Raw genomic sequence first — 27009 nt, 5'->3', positions numbered from 1 at the left:
TTTTGGTTCAGGTAAAGAAAAGTGAGGGAAAAGGGACATATCAGTGATCACCGTCTTTGTGGTGTGGATATGTTGATCAGCATTTTGGAGTTTTGGAAAATTATGTATGAAAAAAGTAGTTTGATGAATTTTTATGCAATATGTCTTACCTATTTCAGTCCTTCTCTCCTGTTAGCCTGAGGCCCCTCGTAGCTTTAATCCGGGCCTGGTGGAAACCCATCTAGGATTGTAACGCCTAGCTAAGATATTGTTTCAGCAGAACCTGAGAACCAATGTTCTGTAGAGAACGTGGTGATTTGATTAACAATAATAATATCAATAATAATAATAATGTAAAGTTATAGAACCTCAGGTTAATGGGACTTCCTTCCTTACATGTGAGACGTGTATACATTTGCATTTGTATGTGTGGTGCTGAGTATAATAACAAGTAAAAATAACAACAATACAATGCAGAAATTCTGTTATAAGGAGTACTAATTATAATAAACGACACTTTTACAGGAAAATCCTGCTTTAATGAATGATTTTCAACTCAAACGTTGAGCATAAACTTGTGTGAGACAGGCCACAATGCTGATTTCTGGATTCCATTGTCGTGCTGATAACAGACATTGATGAGTGTGACAGCGACTACAATGGTGGCTGCGTACATGAATGCATCAACATCCCAGGAAACTACCGCTGCACATGCTACGATGGCTTCATGCTGGCAGAAGACGGACACAATTGTTTTGGTAGGTTTTCACAGTGCTGTCTTCTGTTTTCCTTTTACCAATTGCTGCCTTGTCACCCAAGTTTAGCAGTGACCATTGTCACCATCTAAAAAAATTGATATGCTCTCATATTATTCATAAGGGGTGGCAGGATAGCATAAAGGTATGCACACTCTCCTCTGAGTTGTCTAGTCTGGGTTTGAATCTAATTCCAGATATACACCATCATCCTGGTGTTTCACAGGCAGGACAAGGCATCAATGTGTGAGCCGTCTCTCAGATGGATGTTCAACTGTGCTCCAATCTGTCAGCATTAGTTCATGGACATTAAAGAGCCTAGAGTGTCCTTCGTGAAGAGTAGGCGAGCTATCGCCGGCACCCTGAACAAGTTCCAAATTCCTGCCCTATAATCTACCTTGTGAAAGTCTTCCGCCAAAAATGTTCCCCGACTGACTTCAAGAGAAGTTGGGATTAATTGCCACCATGAAAGAACAACAACATATTATTTATAACGTTGAGACAAAACCAACTGAAATATTTTTTGAGTGCAAAGGCTGAAAGCCAACATTTCATCAATCCTGATAAAGGGAACTCCCACTGAACTTACAATTTTAGTTACAAATTCCATTTGGTTGCATGTTCAAATTCTGAATAATATGGTAGCATGATCAATCGTTTTTATGATGCTGACAATTATTTAAGTAGTTTTGGGTTTATAATGCATCAATTTGTATGAAAGTACAAATCATCTACAAGAGAAAGTTCAAGCAGTTTCGTTTTGCACCATTTTTACGGACACTCTGTTTTCCACCTTCCAAGTATGCAGGCCGATAAGAATGTTCCATTTGTTATTGGTGTTCTGTTTTTGTTGTGAAATTAATCATTATCAAATTTATCATTGCAGAGGTCTCAATTGTGATTATATAAAACAAATGAGAATATTTTTGTTTTTTACTTTGAAACCCCTAAAAATAAATGAAACGCTCTTTCCATACACATGTCACATTTACTTGCTCAATATCCCAGAATGTAAGAAAAGGGTTTTGATGCAGAAGAAGAAAGCCGATCCATGTCTTTTCTACTTCTATAATGTGCTGATGAGAGACAACACCATTTTCATCCTAAAAGTCGGACCCCATCCCTGCTTGGAATTGTGCTAAACCTTAAGGAAGCTGTGTCTTGATTCAACTCAGCCGGGAGGGGTTGTACCTTTGCATTGGGAAGGTTAATCTGTCAGGTGCAGAATGTGTATCAGGAATGAGCAATAGGCCAGAGGACATGTTATTGGTGCATGACAAAGCAGTACCGCTTTGCATAGTTTATCCGGTCAAAACAAAAAGTATAGTAGCAAAGCTCGGAGTTTGCAAAGATTTCAGAACCGGCACCGAATGCATTCGTTGTGGGGTTACATCTCTTTGGTGAACTGTTGAACATTTTGAAAAGTTTTGTTGAAATCTGTTTTGCATGACCGAAAGGGAAGCACAAGACTGATTTTCAAAACAGAATTATTACCTCTGCCACCAAAGGTTGTTGTTGTTTTGTATGCAGTCTGTGGCTGCTGGTTGCATCATTTTCTGGAAACGCGGCTGCGCCGCTGTTGCACTTACCCTGTTACCAGCATGCTGGAACTCATTTTGCCGACCTCGGAAGGATGACAGGCTGAGTCAACCCATTTGATGTTATTTCAACAGCACGACAGGGGCTTAAACTCAAGACCTTAAGATCTGTGATTTTTTTTTTTAAGTGATTCTTCACCATTGAGATATAGGGCCAAAAATTATATACAGCATGATATCTCAGAAAGTTATGGACGGATTTGGACGAAACTTGGTGCCACCTTGGTTGTGTGACACAGACGAATTTATTTGATTCTGGTAAAGATCCAGATCCGGATACTAGAATTTTTAAAGTGATTTTTCACCATTGATAGATGGCACCAAAACGATATATTGCATGATATCTCAAAAAGTTACAGACGGATTTAGATGAAACTTGAGCTTGTCATCATAGCATTTTGCACTTTGCATCAGTAGAAGAAGGCAATGCACCATTGAGCAATGAATGCAACTTCATTGAATTTCCCCAGCAATTTCGGTGGAGGTCACCATGCCTTGCCCAGGTCTGACTGTGAAAAGCAGATAGTTAATACGCATGCATCCAGCCAATCACAGAGAAGCTGCAGCTGTTTCTGCAGACATTACTGGGAACTCTTATTTTTCCACAAAGAATAGTTAGGATGGAATTGTTCACATTGATGTCTTCTCAAGGGGTTTATTTATTTATATTTTCATTTCAAAATTCCATGGCTTCTTTTAAGAGGAGTAGGCCTTTCTATGTTAGTACCCTGGTCATATTGTCCTTGTCTGTGGATTAAAAATGGAAATAGTTTATAATTTGGTTTTAAAAAGGATGTGGATTTTAAGATAACAATGAAAAATTGTTTTAAGCACATGGAGAAGAGAACTAAATTAATAGATTCAGTTAATGGTTGTGGCAATTGCATGAGACTATTGGAATCAAAGGCCTCCTCGTGTGTCTCAATTTCCTTGTGTTTCCTTTTATCTGTCTTACCTTCTTCTTCTTCTTCCTTATTGAGCATCTGGCTGTGGGTTTACATCACACTTTTGCTGGGAGTGCAGATGTACTATTGATGCAGTGTCCCCTGTAATTTAGGCTTGGAATTTGTAATTCATGGTGTGGGAGATAAGTAGATAACTCACCTACTCTCCACGACAGACACCGTGGGATCATTAACATACACCAGTCAATGTCAGTTGTTGGGACACTCAGTTCATCGTCCATCCAAGGGATGGCACACACATTCCTGAATTGCCTGGCATGCAAAATACCAGGATGACAGTTTACAGCAAGGTCGAGATTCAAACCAAGGCTAAACAGCTCAGAAGCAAGTGCGCATACCTCGAATCTAGGCTATCCTGCTAGCCCATCTGTCTCTTCAGAACTTGTTTTGCAGTGCAAAGTTTTCCCCGCACATCAAACTGTTGCTCCTGCTTGCCTTTCAAAATGCTATTTTGTACTTGCTTTTGTCAGATTTAGCTTGGACCATTTCAGGAGGTTCTTTTAATATTTGTTGGAAATCATGCTCATGGCGTGGTTTGCAATCGGCCACTAAAGTTGTTATTCATCTGTTCTGCTCTCCCATAAAAGGCTCACAATTCGTAGATACTTATGGCATTTCCATAGCAGCTACACTTAAAAAAGGATAGTGAATGGTGCTTTGCAAAATAATAGCATTATGATCTTGGTGTGGAGGAGAATATATCAAACAATTGTGGCATCGTTTATATTGTATGACTGTTATGAATGCTGGGGTGGTACAAATGACCCAGTATCATGAAATGACACCCTTTTTACATGAACGTTTGGTGACTTCATAAAGGAGGTAATTGTATGAGCAAATTAATTATTTTATACAATGTTGGGTACATGCATAAATGACTATTGGACAAGTAATGGCTATGTGAACGAAACTGCACAACGGCTTTGTGAAACTGGACTTACAAATTTTTTTTATTTTGTTTGTTACACTTCACAGCAAGTAAATAAACAATAGCAAAAATAATTAGAACACTGGTAATCCAGTTAAAACATCATTAACATGAGAACATAGACAGAATGTTAAAGTTGAGGTGGAGATCTTATATTCATAAATAAAACTCCTCACATGCTTAAAAGCTCACTCAATAATTTTTAATTATTTCTTGACTTTTATTATCCTATGTATAATATATACAGTATATAAAAGTGTGTGTGTGTGTGTGTGTGTGTGTGTGTGTGTGTGTGTGTGTGTGTGTGTGTGTGTGTGTGTGTGTGTGTGTGTGTCCTCCATAACTCCAAAACCATAAAACCTCACAGCCTGAAACTTATGCATACTAACGGAACTCCAAGGAAGTGTGGGAGTGAAAATTGGGTTTTTGGGTTAATTAAAACACCCCTTTTGAAGATAATTAACGACCTTATTTAATTATATCCTTTATCAGGCGTATCCTCGGCCACCTCGCTCTTTGGGGTCGAAAGGCGTTTCCTAGGTAACTTCACTGGGGTCTGAAGCCGCCATGTTTTTTGGCCTGCTCAACCATGCCTTGACTTGGAACAGGCTGCAACGATTTCTTAACGATAAAGATTTTTTTTTCACTTTCCTCACTCATATTATCAAATGCCTGTTCATTATAGCTATGAATCGCTGTATAGGTCACTTTTATAAGTGCTATAGTTTTCAAGTTTGGAGCTTGGAGCGATTTCATGCATTATATGATACGATTTTACACAATCTACTCTCACGGATTAATTAAAGTATATCATTGAAATATTATTTTCGTGTTGAGGATCGGATATCGTTGGGACTAAACAAGTGTCAAAATATGTTGTGAAATCTGATTATTTAAAGAAATAACGAGTCTTATAACTAAGCCGATATAACTATTTACTTTAAGCAAGCAAGGCCATGCTCCCTCCTCCATACATACACAAGAAAATGTGAAATTTCGAAGCATTAAACTTTCCTTTTTCTACTGCTTGGAGAATTATATTGAGTGAACAAAAAAATTTGGGAACGTGCCAAACCTAACCAGCTTCATTGAGCTATATGATTTAATGCATTCACGATATATGGCCGTGTTTATAGTATGACCGGTAGAAAATGGATTTCGGACATTATTTTGTTTCCATCTTCAGTCTTATTTATGCAGAATCATTTTGATGAGACTATGAATCATAATTAACGCTCCACCGCACGTCTGCCTTCCCTTCCTCTCACCTCACACTGTCTTCTCTTCCCACACCCCTCCTTGCTCTCCCACCAATCCTCACTCCTTCTCCCTCCTCTCTCCTTTCCCCTGCATTTCTTCACTCTCCCCCCTCTCTCACTCTCCCTCTGTCTCTCTCTCTCTCCCTCTCTTTTCTCCCTCTTCCCCCCTCTTTTCCTCCCACCTCCCTCTTTTAGTATTACCGTCAGCAAAGCGACAGTTGGTATTTGCTAGTCAATAATATATGAAGCTCTTTCTAACCACTGACTGACTTACTGACTGATGTTAAAGATCGGTACCTCTGGATGACGTAGAACGCTGAAATTTTGCGTGTCGACGGACATCAAAGTCTTTCCACCGGGAAAAATCACAGAATCGTTGGACAAAATCCATCAATTAAAATGCAAATGACTGAAAATATATAAATGAAAGAAAAAAATGAAAGTGAGCGATCCGAGACAATGGGGAAGCATGGTAATTTTGCTTGCCGATGGACATCGCAGTCGATACACAAGGAAAAAAAATCACAGAACCGTCGGAAAGCATATGTAAATGAAAATATAAACTAGAAAGAGCAACCAGAAATTGCAGACCCTCGCCAGAACTTGTTTTGTGTGGTTTATTTTGTGTGGCATTTGTGTACTGGTATGTTACATAGTTAATGAGACAATTAGAACTGCCACTTTTTAACTGCTGGTAGTGATCACCGGGTGCCAAGATGTTCCACTTTGATGCAACCCCACTTTGATTGGACACCTGACCCTGACCCATGACATTTTTCATTATTATTCAATTGAATATAGAATGGGGTTGAGATAAATTAAAATCAAATCCAATGGAAGATCATAAAGGGACAGTTCTGCACTGGACTTATCAGAAGGAACCTGAACAAGCAATAAGCAAAGATGAAGTCATCAGGAGGAACCTGGATAGGGTTCACATTTCAGCTGCTACTCCTCTACCCTCAAACACATCCAGGTACAGCCAAGTGAACCTTATTCAAAAATAAAAAAATAAAAAAATTCTGGCTGCCAGACCATGTCTCTGATAAAGTTGAAATTTAAACCAAATATTCCTCATCACTACAGATCATAATTCTGAAGTTTCATGTCGATTGATTAAGCGGTTTCAGAGAAAACATTATTTAATATTTTCTTCAATCCAATAGAGCTGCCAAACCATGTGACCTATAATTTATTCCTTCACAAACTAGCACACCAAAGGTTTGGGGAACATTTTTGTGGTTTCTCCTTGATCTGTCCAGCCGTCTGGAGAAGAAGATTTTTATAGGTTTAAAATAAGACAATTATTTACAATGTCAAGGCACATATAAGAGCCAACACAAAGAATGTACAACAATGCATGTTCGTTTTCCATCAGTTGTCCCTTTTTTACAACTTCAGTGCCAATTCACCTGTCCCTCTCACCTTTCTCAAAAACTCCCCACTCACCCTTCTCCCTCCAATCACCCCCCTCACTCCCCCTTCTCAAAGTTGCCCCCCCCTCACATCCACAAAGCTGCCTCTTTCCCCTGCCCTCTCTCCTCCATCTCATCATTCCACCTCCCAAATCCTCAACTGCCTTCTGCCCCCTCTCTTATTACTCCACACTGTACCTCAACCCAGCACCACAGAGCCTTTTCTCATCCTCATCCGGCCCTCTCCCCTAGCTCTACTGCAATCCCCCACACTCTTTCAACACATCTCCTTACCTCCCCAACTCCTCCCTCGTCCTACCACCCCCCTCCCCTCCCCTGCACCCAAAGCCTCCTCCCTTCTCTATTCCTTAAACTTGTGGACTTCAATCATCCAGGGCCTTCACTCAAACCTAACAGATCTTTCCACACAGCTTGCCACTGACAAACCAGACATAATCTGCCTAACATAAACTTTCCTCCTTCAAGATGTCCCTGACTCCCAAGTATCTCTCCCTGGTTACTCCCTCCGACGGTATGACAGACCTGAGTCTCATCCTTGTGGAGGAGTTGCTCTCTTCATCAAAGACTCTATTCCTCACTCTCCATGCACTGCGCTCACTCCCCCACACCCCCAGGAATACCTCTATCTATGGCTTTCCCTCCACTCCCACCTCATGTTTTATATTTGTGTGGTTACATCCACCTAACAGTGATGACTCCATTTACACCTCACTATCCAAAAACATGGACCAACTTTTATCCTCTCATCCGAACTCTCTCTTCCTCAAATGTGGTGACTTCATTTGTCATCATGCCAGTTGGCTCGGTGTGGGAACCTCTCTCACCTGTCATGGCACTTCAGCAAAAGACTTCTGCGACTCATTGGGACTGACTCAATCGGTCAACTTCCCGACCCGGATTTCAACCAACGGTACTCCATCTCTTCTGGATCTGATTTTGACAAATTTCTCTGGAAATATCTGCTCTTCTTCCTCCACTCAAATCGGTTCCTCTGACCACATGCTTGTCAAAGTAGACATCTCTCTAGCTGTTATTAGAGAACCACCTAAGCACCGTCGAGTCTGGCATTTCACTCAGGCAGGGTCTTCAAGCAGCCATCAAACTTATATACTGGTCTCCCATCGCTACTTTCTCCAACATCAATTCTTTCAAAGAATTCTTCCTTTCTGGGATTTTCAAAGAAACTTGCTCTCTCTCATGCACAGATTTATCCCCTCTCATATTCAGTTGTCCTACCCTTCCTCCCGCCCATGGTTCACTGAAGCTTGTGGCGAGGAAGTTGTCCTGAAACAACTTGGAAAGTGGAAAGTGCCTCATGGAAAGTAAATCCAACTGTGGGTAATCTCAGTTCCTTCCATAAAGCTCAGAACAAGTATGTGTATACCCTCAGGAGAGCCAGAAAACAACATCTTTCTAATCTCAAGTCTGAACTCTCAAACCTCTCTCCCTCCTCCAAATCCAGGTGGCATCTAATCAAATCTGTTTCAGGAGTATGTTTCCCCTCCATCCCCTCCCTTAAGGCCCGGTCACACCTTGACGTTTTAGCCAACATATGCCGATTTTTGATTTTTTTTTCTAAAACGCTGGCACACGTTGAATACGTTATGGGTAAGTTTTGATAACATTGAGAGCACGGTGAAAAACACTGCCATACGTCATTGTACGTTGGCTTTAAAAGTTGTACTTTTTGGTTGTCCTCAAATTTTTGTCATGCTTGAAATTTCACGACGTATGCCGGCGTATTACTCACACGTTCCGCTACACTGGCCACAAGTTGTATGCACGGTCTGCGATCGTTGACAGACATCAACACATGCTACTTGTAAGTTAATCATAAGTTAAGACATGCCGAGGTAATGTTTAGCGTACCCGAAACTTATTTCTAACCTATGATTAACGTGTTGTTGGCACGTTACGCGATCGTTGCCACACATCGACAGACGTTACTTTTAAGTTACTCATAGGCTGAAAGACGTCGGTATAATGGATCGTCCTTGCGTCAGCGTCCACGGCCACGGCCAGGACACTTATTTGCAGCATTCTTCAAACTTTTCTTCGGCATGACGAGGATGTTCACACTTCGATGTCTCGCTTGGCTATGATTCCAATTGTCCATCGGCAGCGTCTATTTAAAATAGTCGAGTTTGAGCGTTTTAACACGTTCAGAAGAAACGCTTCAAATTTCCAAACCCCAGCATCAAAAAACAAAGGCGAGTGACAGCAATTTAAATCGTTCATTGTAAACAATGAAAATAGTTGAGTGGTACCGTTTAAAAGTCGTTGAGTGTAAAAAAATCCAATTGTTGAGCGCAAGCGTCTACTTTCAATAGTATAGATGCAGCCATTTAAATCGTTGAGTGGCAGCCTCTGAATAGCAAACCCCACGTCACCGGCAAAGATAAACTGCCGCACGATATGGATAAGTTAGGCTATCGTTGGGCATAGTTTGTGAACGCCGGCTTCACGATAATTATTCGTTGGTATATCGTATCTATAAGTAATCAAAGCGCTCTATGCACATTATTAGTTCATTGTGCATTTGTCCAACCCGTTATGAATAGACCTAAATCGTAAAAACAAGCTATAGCTCATTGTTGAAAAAGCCCCATAAAAAATTAGCCGCGAAGAACTTCGAACAATGGTGAAAAGATGTCTCCTACCCGTGGACACGCGGACGCAAGGACGATCCATCATAACCCACACCCTCCCCCTCACACTCATCTACTACTGCCAACATGAACAAACTACTACTAATACTCATACTAATACTGATACTGATACTGATACTGATACTGTTACTGCTGACATGGACATCGACTCAAAAAGGACTCGAAAACACTGTTGGGTTCCCCTTTTATGAACAGCATTTTTATATACCAATTCCCAAAACCGCTGGGAACACGTCTTTATATGGCAGTTGTAAGTTAGAAACACGTTCATTTATTTTTTTTTGTTGACCGGAAGACGTCATTGGAATACATCTACATACGTCGATGTGTGTTGGGACTACGTAAAGAATTGGTTCAAAGCACGTCAAACATAAGTTAGAAATAAGTTTCGCGTAAAAAAGACATTACCACGATGTGTTTCGACTTATGAGTAGCTTATAAGTAGCCTTTGTGGACGTGTGTAAGCGTCCACATATCGTGTGTAAAACTTATCCCCATCTCATGCGGAACGTGTGTCATACGCCGAGTACGTCGTAAAATTTTGAACATGTTTAAAATTTCTTGACGTACTCTACTTACTATGACGTATGATAGCGTACTTTAGCGTTCTACTCACGTATACCAAACTTACTCATACCGTATTTAACGTGCCCCAACGTTTTAGACACATTTTTCTTAGATCGGCATACGCTGGCAAGATCGCCAAGGTGTGACCGCGATGTTGACACTTCCATTTCTACGGCAGTTATGATTAGAATCGTTGTGCGTCAGCCTTTTAATAGGCTACATCACGACATCGTCGGCGATGCGTGCAACGCGCTATGCCGAAGTTAGACTATCGTTGGGCATCGGTTGTGTAGGCCGATAACAGGTTCAGCATTCGTTGGTATAAGTTATCTATAACACAACGAAACGTTCTGTGTCCATTACCAATGCGTTATACATAAGACCAAGTCGCTATGAATACGTCCGAATCTTTAAAAAAAACATCAAAAGTTCAACGTAAGCCAGCGTTTTACATACATTTTAATACGTTGCCATCGCTGGCTAAAACGTCAAGGTGTGACCGGGCCTTTACCTCAAATGGCCGCACTGCTGATACCGCACGTGAAAAAGCTGAATGCCTAAACTCGGTGTTTGCATCTAAATCTTGTGTCTGAAACCCATCGCTTTCTGTATCCACCTTACCCAGTCACACACAGCTGTCCCTGGACTCTTTGTCCTTTTCTTCTGACAAAGTGGAGATCCTTCTGTCAAACCTCGACTCTGATTCTGCAACCGGTCCAGACGGCATCAGCCCACGTGTCCTAAAAACCTATTCTTCTGCTCTTACTTTCCCTCTCTCTGTTCTATTCAGCCTCTCATTTGCTCAAGGTCATCTGCCATCTTCTTGGAAATCAGCAAACATTACCATTCCAAATAGAAAAGGTGCAAAAACAGATCCCTACAACTACAGACCAATCAACCTTATCCCAATCATCAGCTAGGTTATGGAATTCATCATCGCTTCAGATATTAAATCCTTCCTCTTCTCCAATTGCTTGATTTGAGGTCACTCTACCCTGAGCACCCAGGGTGGAGTTTCAGAGCAGGTCACTCTACCCTGGATATGCTACTTCTGCTCTCACAACCATGGATGGAGATCCTCAATGCCAAACATGAATTTCAGAGCCATATCCCGAGACATGTTGTGTGCTTTTGCCATGGTCTGGCACTCTGCCCTGTTCACCAAATTTTCTTCCTCTGGTATCCAAGGGCTTCTCCACTCATGGCTCGCAGACTTCCTCTTCTGTTGCAGCCAAAAATGGAGTTCTCTCATCCCCTCTTCCTGTCCAGGCTGGAGTTCCTCAAGGCAGCATTCTGGGCCCTGTTCTTTTCCTGGGTTTCATCAATGATCTCTCCGACTCCCTGGAAAATCCTCTTTATCTCTTTGCTGATGACTCCACCCTCTGCCGCACCATCTGTCTACCCTCAGACCGGCAAGCCGCAGCTTCTTCCCTCTCTGTAGATCTGGATAAAATCACAAACTGGTCCAACACGTGGAACATGTCTTTCAATCCTGACAAATCTTACACTCTCACTTTGTCTCCCTGAAAGGACTGTTTGGAATCCCCCCATCCCCCCCACCCCCTTTCTGCTTTTTCAACAATCCTCAAGAAGAAGTCCTTTCATTCAAGCTTCTGGGTCTCACTATCTGCCATGATCTTTCCTGGGAAAGCCACATTTCCAACCTGGCCTCCAAAGCCAGTTGCCGACTGGGAATCCGCCGTCGTGCAAAGTCCTTCCTCAGCCCACCTGAGTTCCTGACCACATACAAAGTTTTCCTCCGCAGCCTGATGGAGTACTGCTTTCCCCTCTGGGCTGGTGCTCCTGCCCCTCACCTTTCTCAGCTTCATGCTGTAGAAACCAAAGCATTTAGGATCATTGGTATCTCCCGCTGTGAGGCTGTCTTTGGGCCTCTCACTATCACCACAGGCAGGTAGGTGGTCTTTCTGTCTTCTACTGTCTCCTTTCCGATCTTGCCCCCCGCAATTTTGTCTCTGTCTGAGATATGTCCCCCCCTATATTTCATCAAGGCGCTCAAGGTCCGCCAGCAACCCCCTTCTGATAAAACTACCAAAATCAAGAATCACTGCTCACCTTCACTTTTTCATTCAGCTTTTTTCCTGCCTTTGGAAGAAACTCCCACACTCTATTGAATCCCATTCTTCCCTCCAGGTCCTCAAAACAGCTGTTCACCACCACTTCTTATCTTCCCCCATCCAAAACCATGATCTTTTCTCCCCTCTTTAATCCACCCCAAACCTACTACCTACTTCAAATTGCCTGCCTTCCTTCCCAAAAAGTTTCCTCTCGTGTAAGGTCATGAAAGTCCCAATGGTGTCCATCTTATATACCCCGTGTTCCCCGCCCCATCCTTCTCCCTTCCAGAGATCTCCTAATGTCTCTGTTCCCCACTGTTTTGTCCTTCTCTCTCTCCTCTTGTCTCCTGCCCACCCCCCCCCCCTTGTGGTGTGTTGTGTGTTCGTTTTCACACAAGCCTTGACCATGTATACAAAAAAGGGGAGCAGGAGACAAGAGGGATGGGAGATCGACACAGAAATCGGTGGGGGTGGGAGATCGACGCAGATGGACACCACAGCGACTTTCCAGAAGGAAAACAGGGATTAATGGCTGCCAGGTTTTAGGGTAAATCCAATTTGGCTGCCAAACCATGTGACCTATGATGTCATTTGTGTGAACCTTTTTTTTCCTCATGGATAGACGGTCATACATGTAAAGTTTTGCCTCAATCTGTTCAGCCACATCTCTCATATGGGTGGGTCTTTATAATCTATATATTGACTGCTTTTGACATTTAAACATGGTTCATACTTGGGAGCCTCATTGGTATGCATTGCTGTGTGCGCTGCCGCTGATGATTCATCAATATGCGATGAAACCGGTCTGGCAGCTGAGGGTGTGCGTATCATTGGGATTTACATGTGTGTACTATTTGTGAATGTCTTTATAGCTGTGGAGGAACTCTGGGAAGGGTTTGATACAAAATAGTGCTTACCTTACGTATGCCTTCTTGGTTGCTTTATGCAGCAGCTTTGGCTCGAGGAGCATTGGAGGTGTTAATTTATTTAGATAATCCTAGCCACCTGGGTTTATTTGATTAGGTGAGAACTAATTGGCTACTCCCTCTATTCACAGGTGAGAGATGTGGGTGGGTCTTTCATATATATATATATATATATATATATATATATATATATATATATATATATATATATATATATATATATATATATATATATATATATATATATATTTCGAACCATTCACTGACTGACTAACTGATATTAATGTTCTGTACCTTTTGGGTGATGTAGAAAGGTGACATTTCGTGTGGCGATCAACATCAAAGCCGATACAAGGGGGGGGGGGGTCACAGAACCCTAAGAGAGCATCCGTATATTAAAATATAAGTAAATGAAAAACAAATGCAGCTGAGCAACCCGAGACAATGAGGAAGCACGGTTCGTTTTTGCTAACGGTGTGTAAGCATACTCCACAATGATATATATATATATATATATATATATATATATATATATATATATATATATATATATATATATATATATATATATATATATATATATATATATATATATATATATATATATATATATATATATATATATATACAGTGGGGAGAGCAGGTTTTCCCACTTACAAAGCACGTAGAGGTCTGTAATTTTTATCATAGGTACACTTCAACTGTGAAAGACGGAATCTAAAACAAAAATCCTGAAAATCACATTGTATGATTTTTAAATAATTAATTTGCATTTTCTTGCGTGAAATAAGTATTTGATCACCGATCAACCAGTAAGAATTCCGGCTCTCACAGACCTGTTAGTTTTGTCTTTAAGAAGCCCTCCCATTCTCCACTCATTACCTGTATTAACTGCACCTGTTTGAACTCGTTATCTGCATAAAATACAGCTGTCCACACTCAATAAATCAGACTCCAACCTTTCCACAATGGGCAAGACCAGAGAGCTGTCTAAGGACATCAGGGACAAAATTGTAGACTTGCACAAGGCTGGGATGGGCTCCAGGACAATAGGCAAACAGCTTGGTGAGAAGGCAACAACTGTTGGCGCAATTATTAGAAAATGGAAGAAGTTCAAGATAACAGTCAATCTCCCTCGGTCTGGGGCTCCATGCAAGATCTCACCTTGTGGAGATCATAGGAGCTTCAATGATCATGAGAAAGGTGAGGGATCATCCCAGAACTACACGGCAGGACCTGGTCAATGACCTGAAGAGAGCTGGGACCACAGTATCAAAGAAAACCATAAGTAACACACTACGCCGTCATGGATTAAAATTCTGCAGTGCACGGAAGGCCCCTCTGCTCAAGCCAGCGCATGTCCAGCCCCGTCTGAAGTTTGCCAATGACCATCTGGATGATCCAGAGGAGGAATGGGAGAAGGTCATGTGGTCTGATGAGACCAAAATAGAGCTTTTTGATTTAAACTCCACTCGTCATGTTTGGAGGAAGAAGAAGGATGAGTACAACCCCAAGAACACCATCCCAAGCATGGAGGTGGAAACATCATTCTTTGGGGATGCTTTTCTGCAAAGGGGACAGGACGACTGCACCGTATTGAGGGGAGGATGCATGGGGCCATGTATCGTGAGATCTTGGCCAAAAACCTCCTTCCCTCAACAAGAGCATTGAAGATGGGGCGTGGCTGGGTCTTCCAGCATGACAACGACCCGAAACACACAACCAGGGCAACTAAGGAGTGGCTCCGTAAGAAGCATCTCAAGGTCCTGGAGTGGCCTAGTCTCCAGACCTGAACCCAATGGAAAATCTTTGGAGGGAGCTGAAAGTCTGTGTTGCCCAGCGACAGCCCCAAAACCTGAACGATCTGGAGAAGATCTGTATGGAGGAGTGGGACAAAATCCCTGCTGCAGTCTGTGCAAACCCAGTTAAGAACTATAGGAAACATCTGATCTCTGTAATTGCAAACAAAGGTTTCTGTACCAAATATTAAGTTCTGTTTTTCTGATGTATCAAATACTTATTTCATGCAATAAAATGCAAATTAATTCTTTAAAAATCATACAATGTGATTTTCAGGATTTTTGTTTTAGATTCCGTCTTTCACAGTTGAAGTGTACCTATGATAAAAATTACAGACCTCTACGTGCTTTGTAAGTGGGAAAACCTGCAAAATCGGCAGTGTATCAAATACTTGTTCTCCCCACTGTATATTTATATATTGGAGTTATCTTGTCCCACCAACTCATGGTTGACTTCTGATGACATTCATGATCAGATTTCTCCAAACATCCCTATCCTGCACTGCTTCCCAAAGCTCTGTAAGAGACAGCTTGGTTGAAGCCTTTACCCCATCCATCCAGTACATACGCGGTTTGCTTTTTCCTCTTCTTCTCTCAATCCTACCCAGCATGGTTGACTTCTTCAGCCTTCCATTTACTGCACGCTTGATGTGTCCAAAGTGTCATAGTTTCTGCTTTACCATCAATGTGTCTAATGTCTATGGTGGTCTAATTTCTTCAAGCACTGATTTGTTTGTTACCTCTGCCACCAAAGGTGGGCAGAGGTTAATGTTTTTCACCCCTGTCTGTCTGTCTGTCTGTTTGGCTGTCTGTGAACAGGGTGTCTCGAAAAGCTGTGGATGGATTCGGATGACATTTCGTGGAGAGGTTGAGTGTATGACAATGACAAAATGATTAGATTTTGGTGAAGATCTAAATCTGGATCTGGAAACTAGTAATTTCTTTTAAGTGATCCTTTACCATTGAAAGAAGGGGCCAAAAACGATAGGTGGCACAATATTTCAAAAAGTTGTTGGCAAGTTATGACAAAACTAGGTGGATGAATTGGTAAGGTGACAAGAACAAGCGGATTAGATTTTGGTTCAGGTTCAGATCCATATCTGGCCAATAAGTGGGATACAAAACAAAACTGTTTATTCTGGCAGAGGTATTCACTCTACTGAGTGCTGTTCTAATTCTTCTTGCCTTCCATGGAAATTTTAATGTTTATCTTCAACACAATATATCAATACTATCAATCTTCTTTCTTTCTTCTTCACTGTCCACGACTCACAACCATACATTACAATTGACAATACAAGAGCATTCCACAGCCTCCTCTTGGTTTGTATTGTCACAGCTTTCTCTTTCCACATCTTTGTCAATCATGACATTGATGTTCTCTCCAATGCTAACCATCATTTAATTTCTCCTCCACATTCTCGACTTATTTCATTTCTAAAACCCAGGAAGATGAAACTCCATTATTTCCACATGATGGTCTCTCAATCTGAACACCGATCTTCTCAGTTGACAAGATTCTATTCCTTTTTAGGTTTTTTTTCCAGACCAGCTTTATCCCGCTCTTTCTTCACTGTCTGCAGCAGTTTTAACAAGCCCTCTTTACTTTCTGCCAACAGAGTGGTGTCATCAGAATACCTTAGGTTGTTGATATGGCTTCTTGAATCCTGACTCGAGCCTCTATGTCATCCAAGTTTGATTTCCTCATGATGTATTCACTATACACATTAAATAAGGGTAGAGAATGCACCCCCTGTCTAACACCTTTTCCAATTCCAAGCCACTCTGTATCTCCATGCACTATTCTTACTGTAGCCTCTTGTTTTGTGAACAAGCTTCTTATCAGAAATATCAGGTGCTCTGCCATCCCCATTTCTCTCAGCATAATCCACATCAATTCACGATCAACACAATCGAAGGCTTTACTATAATCTATAAAACAGAAATTCACCTTCCTTTGATATGCCCTTACTCTTTCCATGATCCACCTCAGATTTGTGATTTGATCTCTAATACCTCTTCAGTCTTCCTCTTAGAAAACCTGCTTCTTCAATGGGAATTTCTTGCTTAATGAAGTCTTCTATTCTGTGTTCAATGATCTTCAGTAATATCTTGCAAGCATGTGAAATCAAGGCAATGGTTTGGTTAGTCAAACATTCCCTTGCATCCCCTATATTCGCCAGTGGTATGTAGACTGACTGCTTACACCTTGTAGGCCATATAATCGTGCTCCAGATCTGTGCAGCGATAGCTGTTAAAATTTTCATTGCCTCCTTCCCAATGATCTGAAAGAGTACTGTATTGGAATTTCATCGGCACCTGGTGCATTTCAATTTGCCAGCTCTTTCAAGACTCTACATATCTCACATTATATCATAATTGTTTCTTGATCATTTTGACTTTTTATTGAGGAGTTGCTGTCGTGTGTGTGTGTGTGTGTGTGTGTGTGTGTGTGTGTGTGTGTGTGTGTGTGTGTGTGTGTGTGTGTGTGTATAGAGTTTTGGTAAACTCCTTCCATCTTTCTTTCACCTTTGTTTCTTCTGTCAAATCTTTTCCTGTCCTTCTCTTGAGGACCCCAATCCAATACCTAAACTTTCCTGTGACCTTTCTGATCTTTTAAAAAAGATGTCTTGTTTTTCCACTCTGTTGTCACCGTCAATCTCTTTGCATGCTTCTTTCACATATTTATTTGTCTTCTGAGGTTGTCGTTGGAAGTCGGCATTAAGCCAGATAATGTCCTCTCTTGATGCTCCTTTCTTTTCCCCCTCTCTTCTTCTATCTGGAATATTTATTGCCTCTTCTGACAGCCATTTAGTCTTCTTCTTTCTGCTTGCTTTTGGGATGTTGTGTTTGGCCTCTTCTTTTACAATGTCTTCAATCTCTTAATACAATTTGTCTGGCAATCTGTCAACCATGTCCAGCTCTGCAAAAACAGCTCTTTTTAACCTTTATTGCATATTGTATGGATATGTTTTCAAGACCATATCTGGTCAGAGTTTTAGAGTTTTTTTTTCACCTTTCTCAATTTGACTTGTAATTTTGCCACAAGGAGTTCATGATATTTCCCACAGTCTGTACTTGGCAGAGTGTAGGAAGATTGCACAACACTATTCCATCCATATTCTATTGATTGGAATGTAATACATCTGATTTCTATGTTGCCCATCAGGTGATATCTTTGTGTACAGTTTCCGCTTGGGTTGTTTAAACCACATGTTTGCATGTACGAGCTCATTCTCCACACAGAAATCCAGCATCCCAGCTCATTTTGGATACCAAGTCCATGTTTTCCTGCAATCCCTGGTGCTCCTGCTTCGCCAATTTTTGCGTTTGTCTCCCATAATAACTTAAATCTCTCCTTTAGGCACCTGTTCTACCAGTGCCTGTAAATTTCCAGAAAAACCCTCCACATGTTTTTTCATCAAAAACTTCATGCAAGTTTGCTTCCGTCTCCACCTTGCCCACCACACGTGCCCTTCATGACCCCACATTCCTCCCCACATCCATTATTTGTACAATTCTCCATCTATTTTGTCCCTCGGCCCTGCTGTCCACATTTCTCCCTTCTGTTTCTGCTGTACCTTTTATTCTGTTGTGTCCTTATCCGTTCTGTGTTCTAGCTCTTCCGTGAGCCTTGCTTGACTCTGTATTGCAGTAAACCTCCACATCTAAAAGGGCCAATTTGCTTTCTTTTTCAATTTCCTTTGAAAAGTTAATTCTGGGAAATACCCCACTAAGTTGCCCAAGAAGAGGAGACTGTGCACATTCCCACACAATACACACCTCTGATACAAAATGGCAAAAACTGGATGGTGAAAGCAACTGGACAAGATGAGCAAATACAGAACTCGGTCTTCAACACCACACCCACCCATGTCTCCATTTTGTAATAGCCTGGTGTTGGCGTAGTGGTTCGGTTAGCAGCTTGAGATCCAAAAGGTCCTGAGTTCAAGCCCCGTTGGCCGCTTGAATTAATACACACCAGGAGCTTGACTCAGCCTGTCATCCTTCGGAGGTTGGCGTAGTGAGTACCAGTGTACTGGGCCCGGTGTATGCTGCGGTTAGAATAGGTGTACCATATCCCTGTGTTGTTAGAGGCGACTAGGGTTGCGTCAGGAAGGGCATCCGGCATAAAACCTGTGCCAAATCATTATGCGGATCATAACGGATGGTCCGCTGCGGTGACCCCTAACGGGAGCAGCCGAAAGAAGAAGAAGATATATATATATATATATATATATATATATATATATATATATATATATATATATATATATATATATATATATATATATATATATATATATACATGACTGTATATCGAAACCCTTAAACTGATGAGGCAGCAAGACATGGGCCAGGTCCCATAACAGCACAAATGCTGCATGACTTGTTAGCAACAAGTATCGTCTGCCGCATGAATGCATTGTCTCTGCTCTGCTAATCATCACTAAGGAGAGCTTTAGTGGGGCAGATAAGAGAAATTTTTGAGAGGAATCGTGCAAATGATGATACAAGCATCAAATTTGGCACATTTGTTCTCCAGGGGATTCCAATCAAATCTGCCTGATTGGCCATTTGAAAATCCAAATTTTGAAAAATTTGAAGAAAAAAAAAAACTTCAAAAAAGTCAAGATCACGAATCAATGTTGGATGCTGGCTGAGATTGGTGAATGTTTCAGAAACATCATCAAAGACGTTCCAAGTCTGCCATGCAGTTTTCTTCCCTTTACCGCGGAAGGCAGACACGACGTCACATCCAGTGAATGCATGGAAGTATGGGATCCCTCTAGCTTTCTCAGGCCCTATTGCAGAAACTACCTCATGGACTGGAATCCATCGTGCCTTGGCTCCTTGGCCAAAGGCAATCCACATATTCTCAAGACCTAGTTCCTGTAAGGATGGCAGTACAGATATTGCTATGACTAGTACGTCCGTGTCATTAGCCTTAATGATAATGGACTTGCTACCATCCGTCGTTGCATCCCTGGCGTGTACAAATATTATAGTGTCAGCTTCTTCATGACAACATGGAGACACAGCATCCAGTGACTTCCTTGTGTTGCTAATGGCATCTTCTCCTTTTGTGACAATGACTGTGCTTGTCATCTGTGCTTCACACATCTTTTCTGCAAGGAAGTGAAACAGCTCAGTCTTGTTGCTGTCATCTCGAAGAAAGCTTCTCCAGTTACTTGGGGTCTTACTGGTTCCTGTCACTCTTCTTCTGATTCCTTGCCCCCTTTTCGACCTTGCCTCGGACTTCAGACTTGACTTCTTGTACACATAAAACACAACGTCCACCCTCTCGTACCTGGCACCATAGGATTCCACCTTTGGGATGATGTCTTCTTTCGCATAGTCATCAAATATCTTTGAAGTGCATGGAGGTAGGGCATTTATAAGTGCTGAACCATCAATGATGACTGCATCTCCCCTTGGTTCTCTGTCTGGGATGTTCACTTGTACTTCAAGAATTTCAGCCAGCTGTGACTTCAATTTTTTTTGAAGTTTTTTTTTTTTTTTTCAAAATTTGGATTTTCAAATTGCCAATTGGGCAGATTTGATCAGAAAGCCCTGCAGAACAGAAATGCCAAATTTGATGCTTGTATCATAATTTGCACGATTTTTCTACTATCTACTACACTACTTGCAGTCAGGATAAATTAAAGAAAAGGAGCACCTCCTACACTAAACGTGATATTATGCTGAAGCTATATGCATGGTTGATGCCGTTTATTCCTGATATGTGAAACAACCTGCAACTCATGCCAACAGAGAAATGTACTTTTTGGAATGTTAGCCGCATTTTCCATCTCATGACCATGTAACTTTGTTAAAATATTCTCCATGGTTAGGTGCTCCTATGCTGAAAGTTCTGTGTCGATCACTCAAGTGGTTGTGGAGAAAACAAACTTAATATCAATCCAGAAAGCATCTCAAAATGCAAAGCCCGTCCACATCTGTTTTATACTCGAACTAAACTTGGCAAAAATTAGTTTAATTTTTTTTTTACATTTTATTATTTGTGTTCTCCACAATCTCTTAATAACGGTTTGTTGAAGATTTGGTGACAAAAGCTCAATTGGTAAAAATGTTATGGCCTGGGCATACACAAATAATCTCAATGGTAAACACGGATTTTGATTAAAACATTGACAACTGGTCTTCCACTTCACCAATGACGTCATCCTTACAATCCTATATTCCCCATTGGGACTGCAATGACATGTGCCAAGTTTCAATTTTTTCCAATCAGTGGTTTCAGAGAAATAATGCTTTAATTTTTTGTGTTTAATCCAAGATCTGCCGTACCACGTGACCCATGATGTCACAATTATTAAAATATTCTCCATGGGGGGAGAGGGAGGGGGTCGCCCCTCGTCTGAATTTTTTGTGTCAATCGGACAAGTGGTTTCTGAGAACAAAAATGTAAAAAAAAAATAATAGAGCACAAATAGGCCAAAAAGGGTTGAAGAATAACAATAACAGGCTACTACTAATAATAAAAATGAAAATTATTTTAACAAAATTCTTAATTTGTTTTCTTCATGTTCTCATAATAAAGCGTTGTTGAAAATTTGACGAAAAAAGTTATGGCCTGGACACACACACACACACACACACACACACACACACACACACACACACACACACACACACACACACACACACACACACACACACACACACACACACACACACACACACACACACACACACACACACACACACACACACACACACACACACAGTGATTGCAAAAGCCCGTTTTCCGCTGCGTGGGGTTCCAGCTAATAAAGGTGAAAAAGTGAGGGCAGAAGAAAAAAACAAGTGAGGGCCTCAGCCAACATTCCACAACATGGTCAAGGATGGTTGTGGACACCAATTAATAGTTAATAGTTATTAAACAAAAGAAAGTTTAGTTTTTGTCACCTTTATACAAATCTTTAAAAACTTTTTTTTTAAACTCTTGCATTAGTTACACCTTCTAGAAGCAGGTCTCTCTAAAGCCCCTGTCACACCTTGACAATTTAGCCAGCATATGGCAACGTATCAAAATTTATCTAAAACGCTGGCGTACGCTGAACTATTTTTTTTTCAGTTTTGGGCGTACAATAGTGTATTCATAACGAGTTGGACGTATGCATAACGTATTAGTAACTACACAGAACGTTTCGATAACTTATAGATAACTTATACCAACGAATGCTTCGCATGTTGTCGGCGTTCACAACTTATGCCCAACGATAGTCTAACTTATGTATAGCGCACGGCAGCGTATCACCGACGATCATGTGGCGTAGCCTATTAAAAGGCTGCCACTCGCCGATTCAAATCATAACCTCACTAGACATTGAAGTGTCAACATCACCGTCATGCCGAAAAAAACTTCGAAGAACTCCTCGTTACGCAGTTCCACCATGAGCTGGTCATACATGCCAAACTGCCATCGCCTCCCGATCCATGGTCTCACCCAGTTCCTTCTCCTCCATTCACCACTTCTTCTCCTGGCTCTATTGGCACGCAACTGGTACAATGTCAAATCGATGAGGTCATGTTGATGTTGGAGGACAGCTAGTAGGTATTCTTGTCTCAGCCTTGCCGGATCCTCCATCTCTCGGATGGCATGGACATCTGCTCACCATGGAGTCCAGAACACTGACGGGTTCCTCCTGTGAACCCCATTTTTATATACCAATTCCCCTAAATGCTGCCATTATATGGTAGCTGTAAGTTAGAAACACGTTCAGTAAGTTCTGTGGTCATCCGGAAGACGTCAAATACGTCTACATACGTCAATATGCGTTGGAGATACGTTACACATAGGTTCAAAGCATGTCACTCATAGGTTAGAAATAAGTTTCGGGTAAGCTTGACATTACCTCGACGTATTTCGTCTTCTGAGTAACTTACAAGTAGCATGTGTCTACGTGTGTCAATGATCGCATAACGTGCCTACAAATTATGGCCAGCTTATGCGGAATGTGTGAGTCATACGCCGAGCACGTTGACAAATTTTGTGCATCCACAAAATTTGTCGACGAGCTCGGCATACAACGTCGTATGCCAGCGTGCTTCAGTGTGCTCTTAACGTATATAAAACTTACCCATAACGTATTCGACGTGTGCCAGCGTATTCGCCAAATTTTTCATACGTCGGCATACGCTGGCTAAAACGTCAAGGTGTGACAGCGGCTTAAATAAGATCATGCATGTAACATATAATGCTGTCAATAATCTTGCAGCCAATAACAAGTTCTTAAAACAAAAGGTATTAATAATTAAGTGAATCAACCAAAAATAAGTAAATAAACAGCAGTAAAAATAGAATTAAAATAAATAAATAATATATTAAATATATATTAGCTGTAAGCGGACATTATGCGGACAACAAAACGAATTTCCATACCGGATCGGTCGAGGCCCGGGTTACCAACGACCGCCACCGGTACCGGTGGTCAGTAGGGTACCAGTGGAAATTGTGCTACTGCTGGGCGAAGGAGGAGAAGGAGACGGGGAAGGCGAGTCCGGAGGCAGTGGGAGAGGGGGAAGGGTAGAAGTGTGGAGGTGAGAGTTGGAACTCTGAATGTTGGGACGATGACTGGCAAAGGGCGAGAGTTGGCTGATATGATGGAGAGAAGAAAGGTGGACATACTGTGTGTACAAGAGACCAAGTGGATGGGGAGTAAGGCTAGGAGCATTGGAGGTGGTTTCAAACTGTTCTACCATGGTGTGGATGGGAGGAGAAATGGTGTCCGAGTAATCCTGAAGGAAGATTATGTCAAGAGGGTATTGGAGGTGAGGAGAGTGTCTGACCGAGTGATTAGTGTGAATTTGGAAATTGAAGGGGTGATGATGAATGTCATCAGTGCATATGCCCCACATATGGGGTGTGAGATCGAGTATAAAGAAGATTTCTGGAGTGAGTTAGATGAAGTGGTGGAGAGTGTATCCAAGGATGAAAGAGTGGTGATTGAAGCAGATTTCAATGGGCATGTTGGGGAAGGGAATAAAGAGGATGAGGAGGTGATGGGTAGGTACGGTTTCAACCAGAGAAATGTGGAAGGGCAAATGGTGGTAGAGTTTGCAAAAAGAATGGGAAATGGCAGTGGTAAATACGTATTTCAAGAAGAAGGAGGGACACAGGGTGACTTACAAGAGTGGAGGAAAGTGCACACAGGTGGATTACATCTTAAGCAGGAGATCCAACATGAAAGAGATTAGTGACTGTAAGGTGGTGGCAGGGGAGAGTGTTGCTCGACAGCATCGATTGGTGGTCTGTAGGATGACTTTAGAGGTGAGGTTGAGGAAGAGAGTGATGGCCGAACCAAGGACCAGATGGTGGAAGCTGAAGGAGGAAGACTGTTGCGTGAAATTTAGGGAGGAGGTGAGACAGGCGTTGGATGGTGGTAAAGATGGGTGGGATGATTGGGCAACGACAGTAGAAGTTGTGAGGAAGATAGCTAGGAAGGTACTTGGTGTGACATCTGGACAGAGAAAGGAAGATAAGGAGACTTGGTGGTGGAATGAGGAAGTACAGGAAAGTATAAGGAAGAAGGGGTTGGCGAAAAAGAAGTGGGATAGTCAGAGAGATGAAGAAAGTAGGGAGGAGTACAAGGAGTGGCGGCGAAAGGCAAAAAGAGAGGTGGCAAAGGCCAAGGAAAAGGCATATGACGAGCGGTATGAGAAGTTGGATACAAAAGAAGGGGAAAAGGATTTATACCGATGGGCAAGACAGAGGGACCGAGCTGGGAAGGATGTGCTGCAGGTTAGGGTGATAAAGGACGCAAATGGGAATGTGCTGACGAGCGAGGAGAGTGTGTTGAGAAGGTGGATGGAGTACTTTGAGGAGCTGATGAATGAAGAAAATGAGAGAGAGAGAAGGTTGGAAGAGGTGGAGATAGTGAATCTGGAAGTGGGGTGGATCAGTAAGGATGAAGTGAGGACTGCTATGAAGAAGATGAAAAGTGGAAAGGCGGTTGGCCCAGATGACATACCAGTGGAGGCATGGAAGTGCTTAGGAGAGATGGCAGTGGGGTTGTTAACCAGATTGTTTAATAAAGTCTTGGAAAGTGAGAGGATGCCGGAGTGGAGATTAAGTGTACTGGTTCCGATTTTCAAGAATAAGGGTGATGTGCAGAGCTGTGGAAATTACAGAGATAAAGTTGTTAAGCCACACCATGAAGTTGTGGGAAAGAGTAGTGGAAGCTAGGTTGAGAGGAGAGGTGACGATCTGTGAGCAGCAATATGGGTTTATGCCAGGAAAGAGCACCACTGATGCGATGTTTGCTTTGAGAATGTTGATGGAGAAGTATAGGGAAGGCCAGAAGGAGCTACATTGTGTGTTTGTGGATTTATATAAAGCTTATTATAGGGTGCCAAGAGAGGAGTTGTGGCATTGTATGGAGAAGTCGGTAGTGGTGGAGAAGTATGTGAGGATCGTGCAGGATATGTACGAGGACAGTGTGACAGTGGTCAGGTGTGCGGTAGGAATGACGGACCGGTTTAAGGTAAAAGTGGGATTGCACCAAGGATCGACTCTGAGCCCTTTCCTGTTTGCAATGGTGATGGACAGGTTGACGGACGAGATCAGACTGGAGTCCCCATGGACTATGATGTTCGCGGATGACATCATGATCTGTAGGGAGAGTAGGGAGCAGGCTGAGGCGAGCCTCGAGAGGTGGAGGTACGCACTGAAGAGAAGGGGAATGATAGTCAGTCGGAGTAAGACAGAGTACATGTGCTTAAATGAGAGGGAGGGTGGTGGTATGGTGCAGTTGCAAGGAGTTGAGGTGGGGAATGTGGATGGGTTTAAATACTTGGGGTCAACTGTCCAAAGTAATGGAGAGTGTGGTAGAGAAGTGAAAAAGAGAGTGCAGGCAGGATGGAGTGGGTGGAGAAGAGTTGCAGGAGTGATTTGTGACAGAAGGGTAGCTGCAAGAGTGAAGGGGAAAGTATATAAGACGGTAGTGAGACCAGCTATGTTGTATGGTTTGGAGGCGGTGGCGCTGACAAAAAGACAGGAAGCGGAGCTGGAGGTGGCAGAGTTAAAGATGCTGCGATTCTCGTTGGGAGTGACGAGGATGGACAGGATAAGGAATGAGTATATATAGAGGGACAGCGCAGGTAGGACGGTTTGGAGACAAAGTGAGAGAGGCGAGATTGAGATGGTTTGGACATGTGCACAGGAGGGAAGCGGAGTATATCGGGAGAAGGATGCTGAGGATGGAGCTGCCAGGTAGGAGAAGAAGAGGAAGGCCAAAGAAGAGGTTCATGGATGCAGTGAGGGCGGACATGCGGGTGGTTGGAGTGTCAATGGAAGATGTGGATGATAGAGCGAAATGGAGATGGATGATCCGCTGTGGCGTCCCCTAACGGGAGCAGCTGGAAGAAGAACAAGAATTAGAAGAAGAAGAAGATGTGTATATATATATATATATATATATATATATATATATATATATATATATATATATATATATATATATATATATATATATATGTAAAGTCTACCACACAATCTTCTGGGATAGTAAGTTGATGTAAAACTGATTCTTCATCCTCCAAAAAACCCCAAAAAACATTTCAACTTCATTCTCAAGAGACCATACATAAAATTTTGCACCAATCACTCAGTTCTTTCCCTTTAACAATACAAACCTATTGCAAGGGAGGTCTGTTAAACATTCAACAAAGACAAACATTATGAAAATAATTTAGACTACTTTGAGTCCAGCTTTATTTTTACCCCTTTCCAAAACAGACATGATTTATGTAGCTTACGAGCAACAACTGAATTGCCTCGTCAATATACAATCTAATTTGAAGTATGTGAGAACACAATGCGAAAAGCGTGCGGGTGAAAAATAAGTTTCTCATTATGAAAACAAATCGATAAAGCCCATTGCCAAAGTTTGGTTTATGTACAAGCGCATTATGAAACTGTAAAGTAGGGTAGTTTATTTTTGGAAATGCACTTCGTTTATTTTACCCTCACTGCCTTTTCCCAACTTTCTGCGGCTGCTGCTGGTAATTCGGTCTTAACACGGCTC

General features: G+C 41.9%; 1 protein-coding gene across 15 annotated transcripts in view; it reads left to right on the top strand.

The window, feature by feature from the left end:
• The window catches only part of LOC147026954 (signal peptide, CUB and EGF-like domain-containing protein 2), a 506981-nt gene that overhangs the window by 6935 nt on the left and 473037 nt on the right, over positions 1-27009 (top strand). For all 15 annotated transcript variants that reach the window (XM_085882882.1, XM_085882881.1, XM_085882887.1 and 12 more), the window contains exon 3: positions 612-737. In XM_085882882.1, coding sequence (XP_085739008.1) covers positions 612-737 — 126 coding nt within the window. The remainder of the gene's footprint in view (positions 1-611; positions 738-27009) is intronic.

This window comes from Eptatretus burgeri, chromosome 5 (genome assembly GCF_056783735.1).
Source record: "Eptatretus burgeri isolate ZD-2024b chromosome 5, Ebu_testis_v1, whole genome shotgun sequence".
Taxonomy (NCBI): domain Eukaryota; kingdom Metazoa; phylum Chordata; class Myxini; order Myxiniformes; family Myxinidae; genus Eptatretus; species Eptatretus burgeri.
Note: the sequence above shows the minus strand (reverse complement) of the source record. Positions and strands in the feature narration are given on the sequence as shown.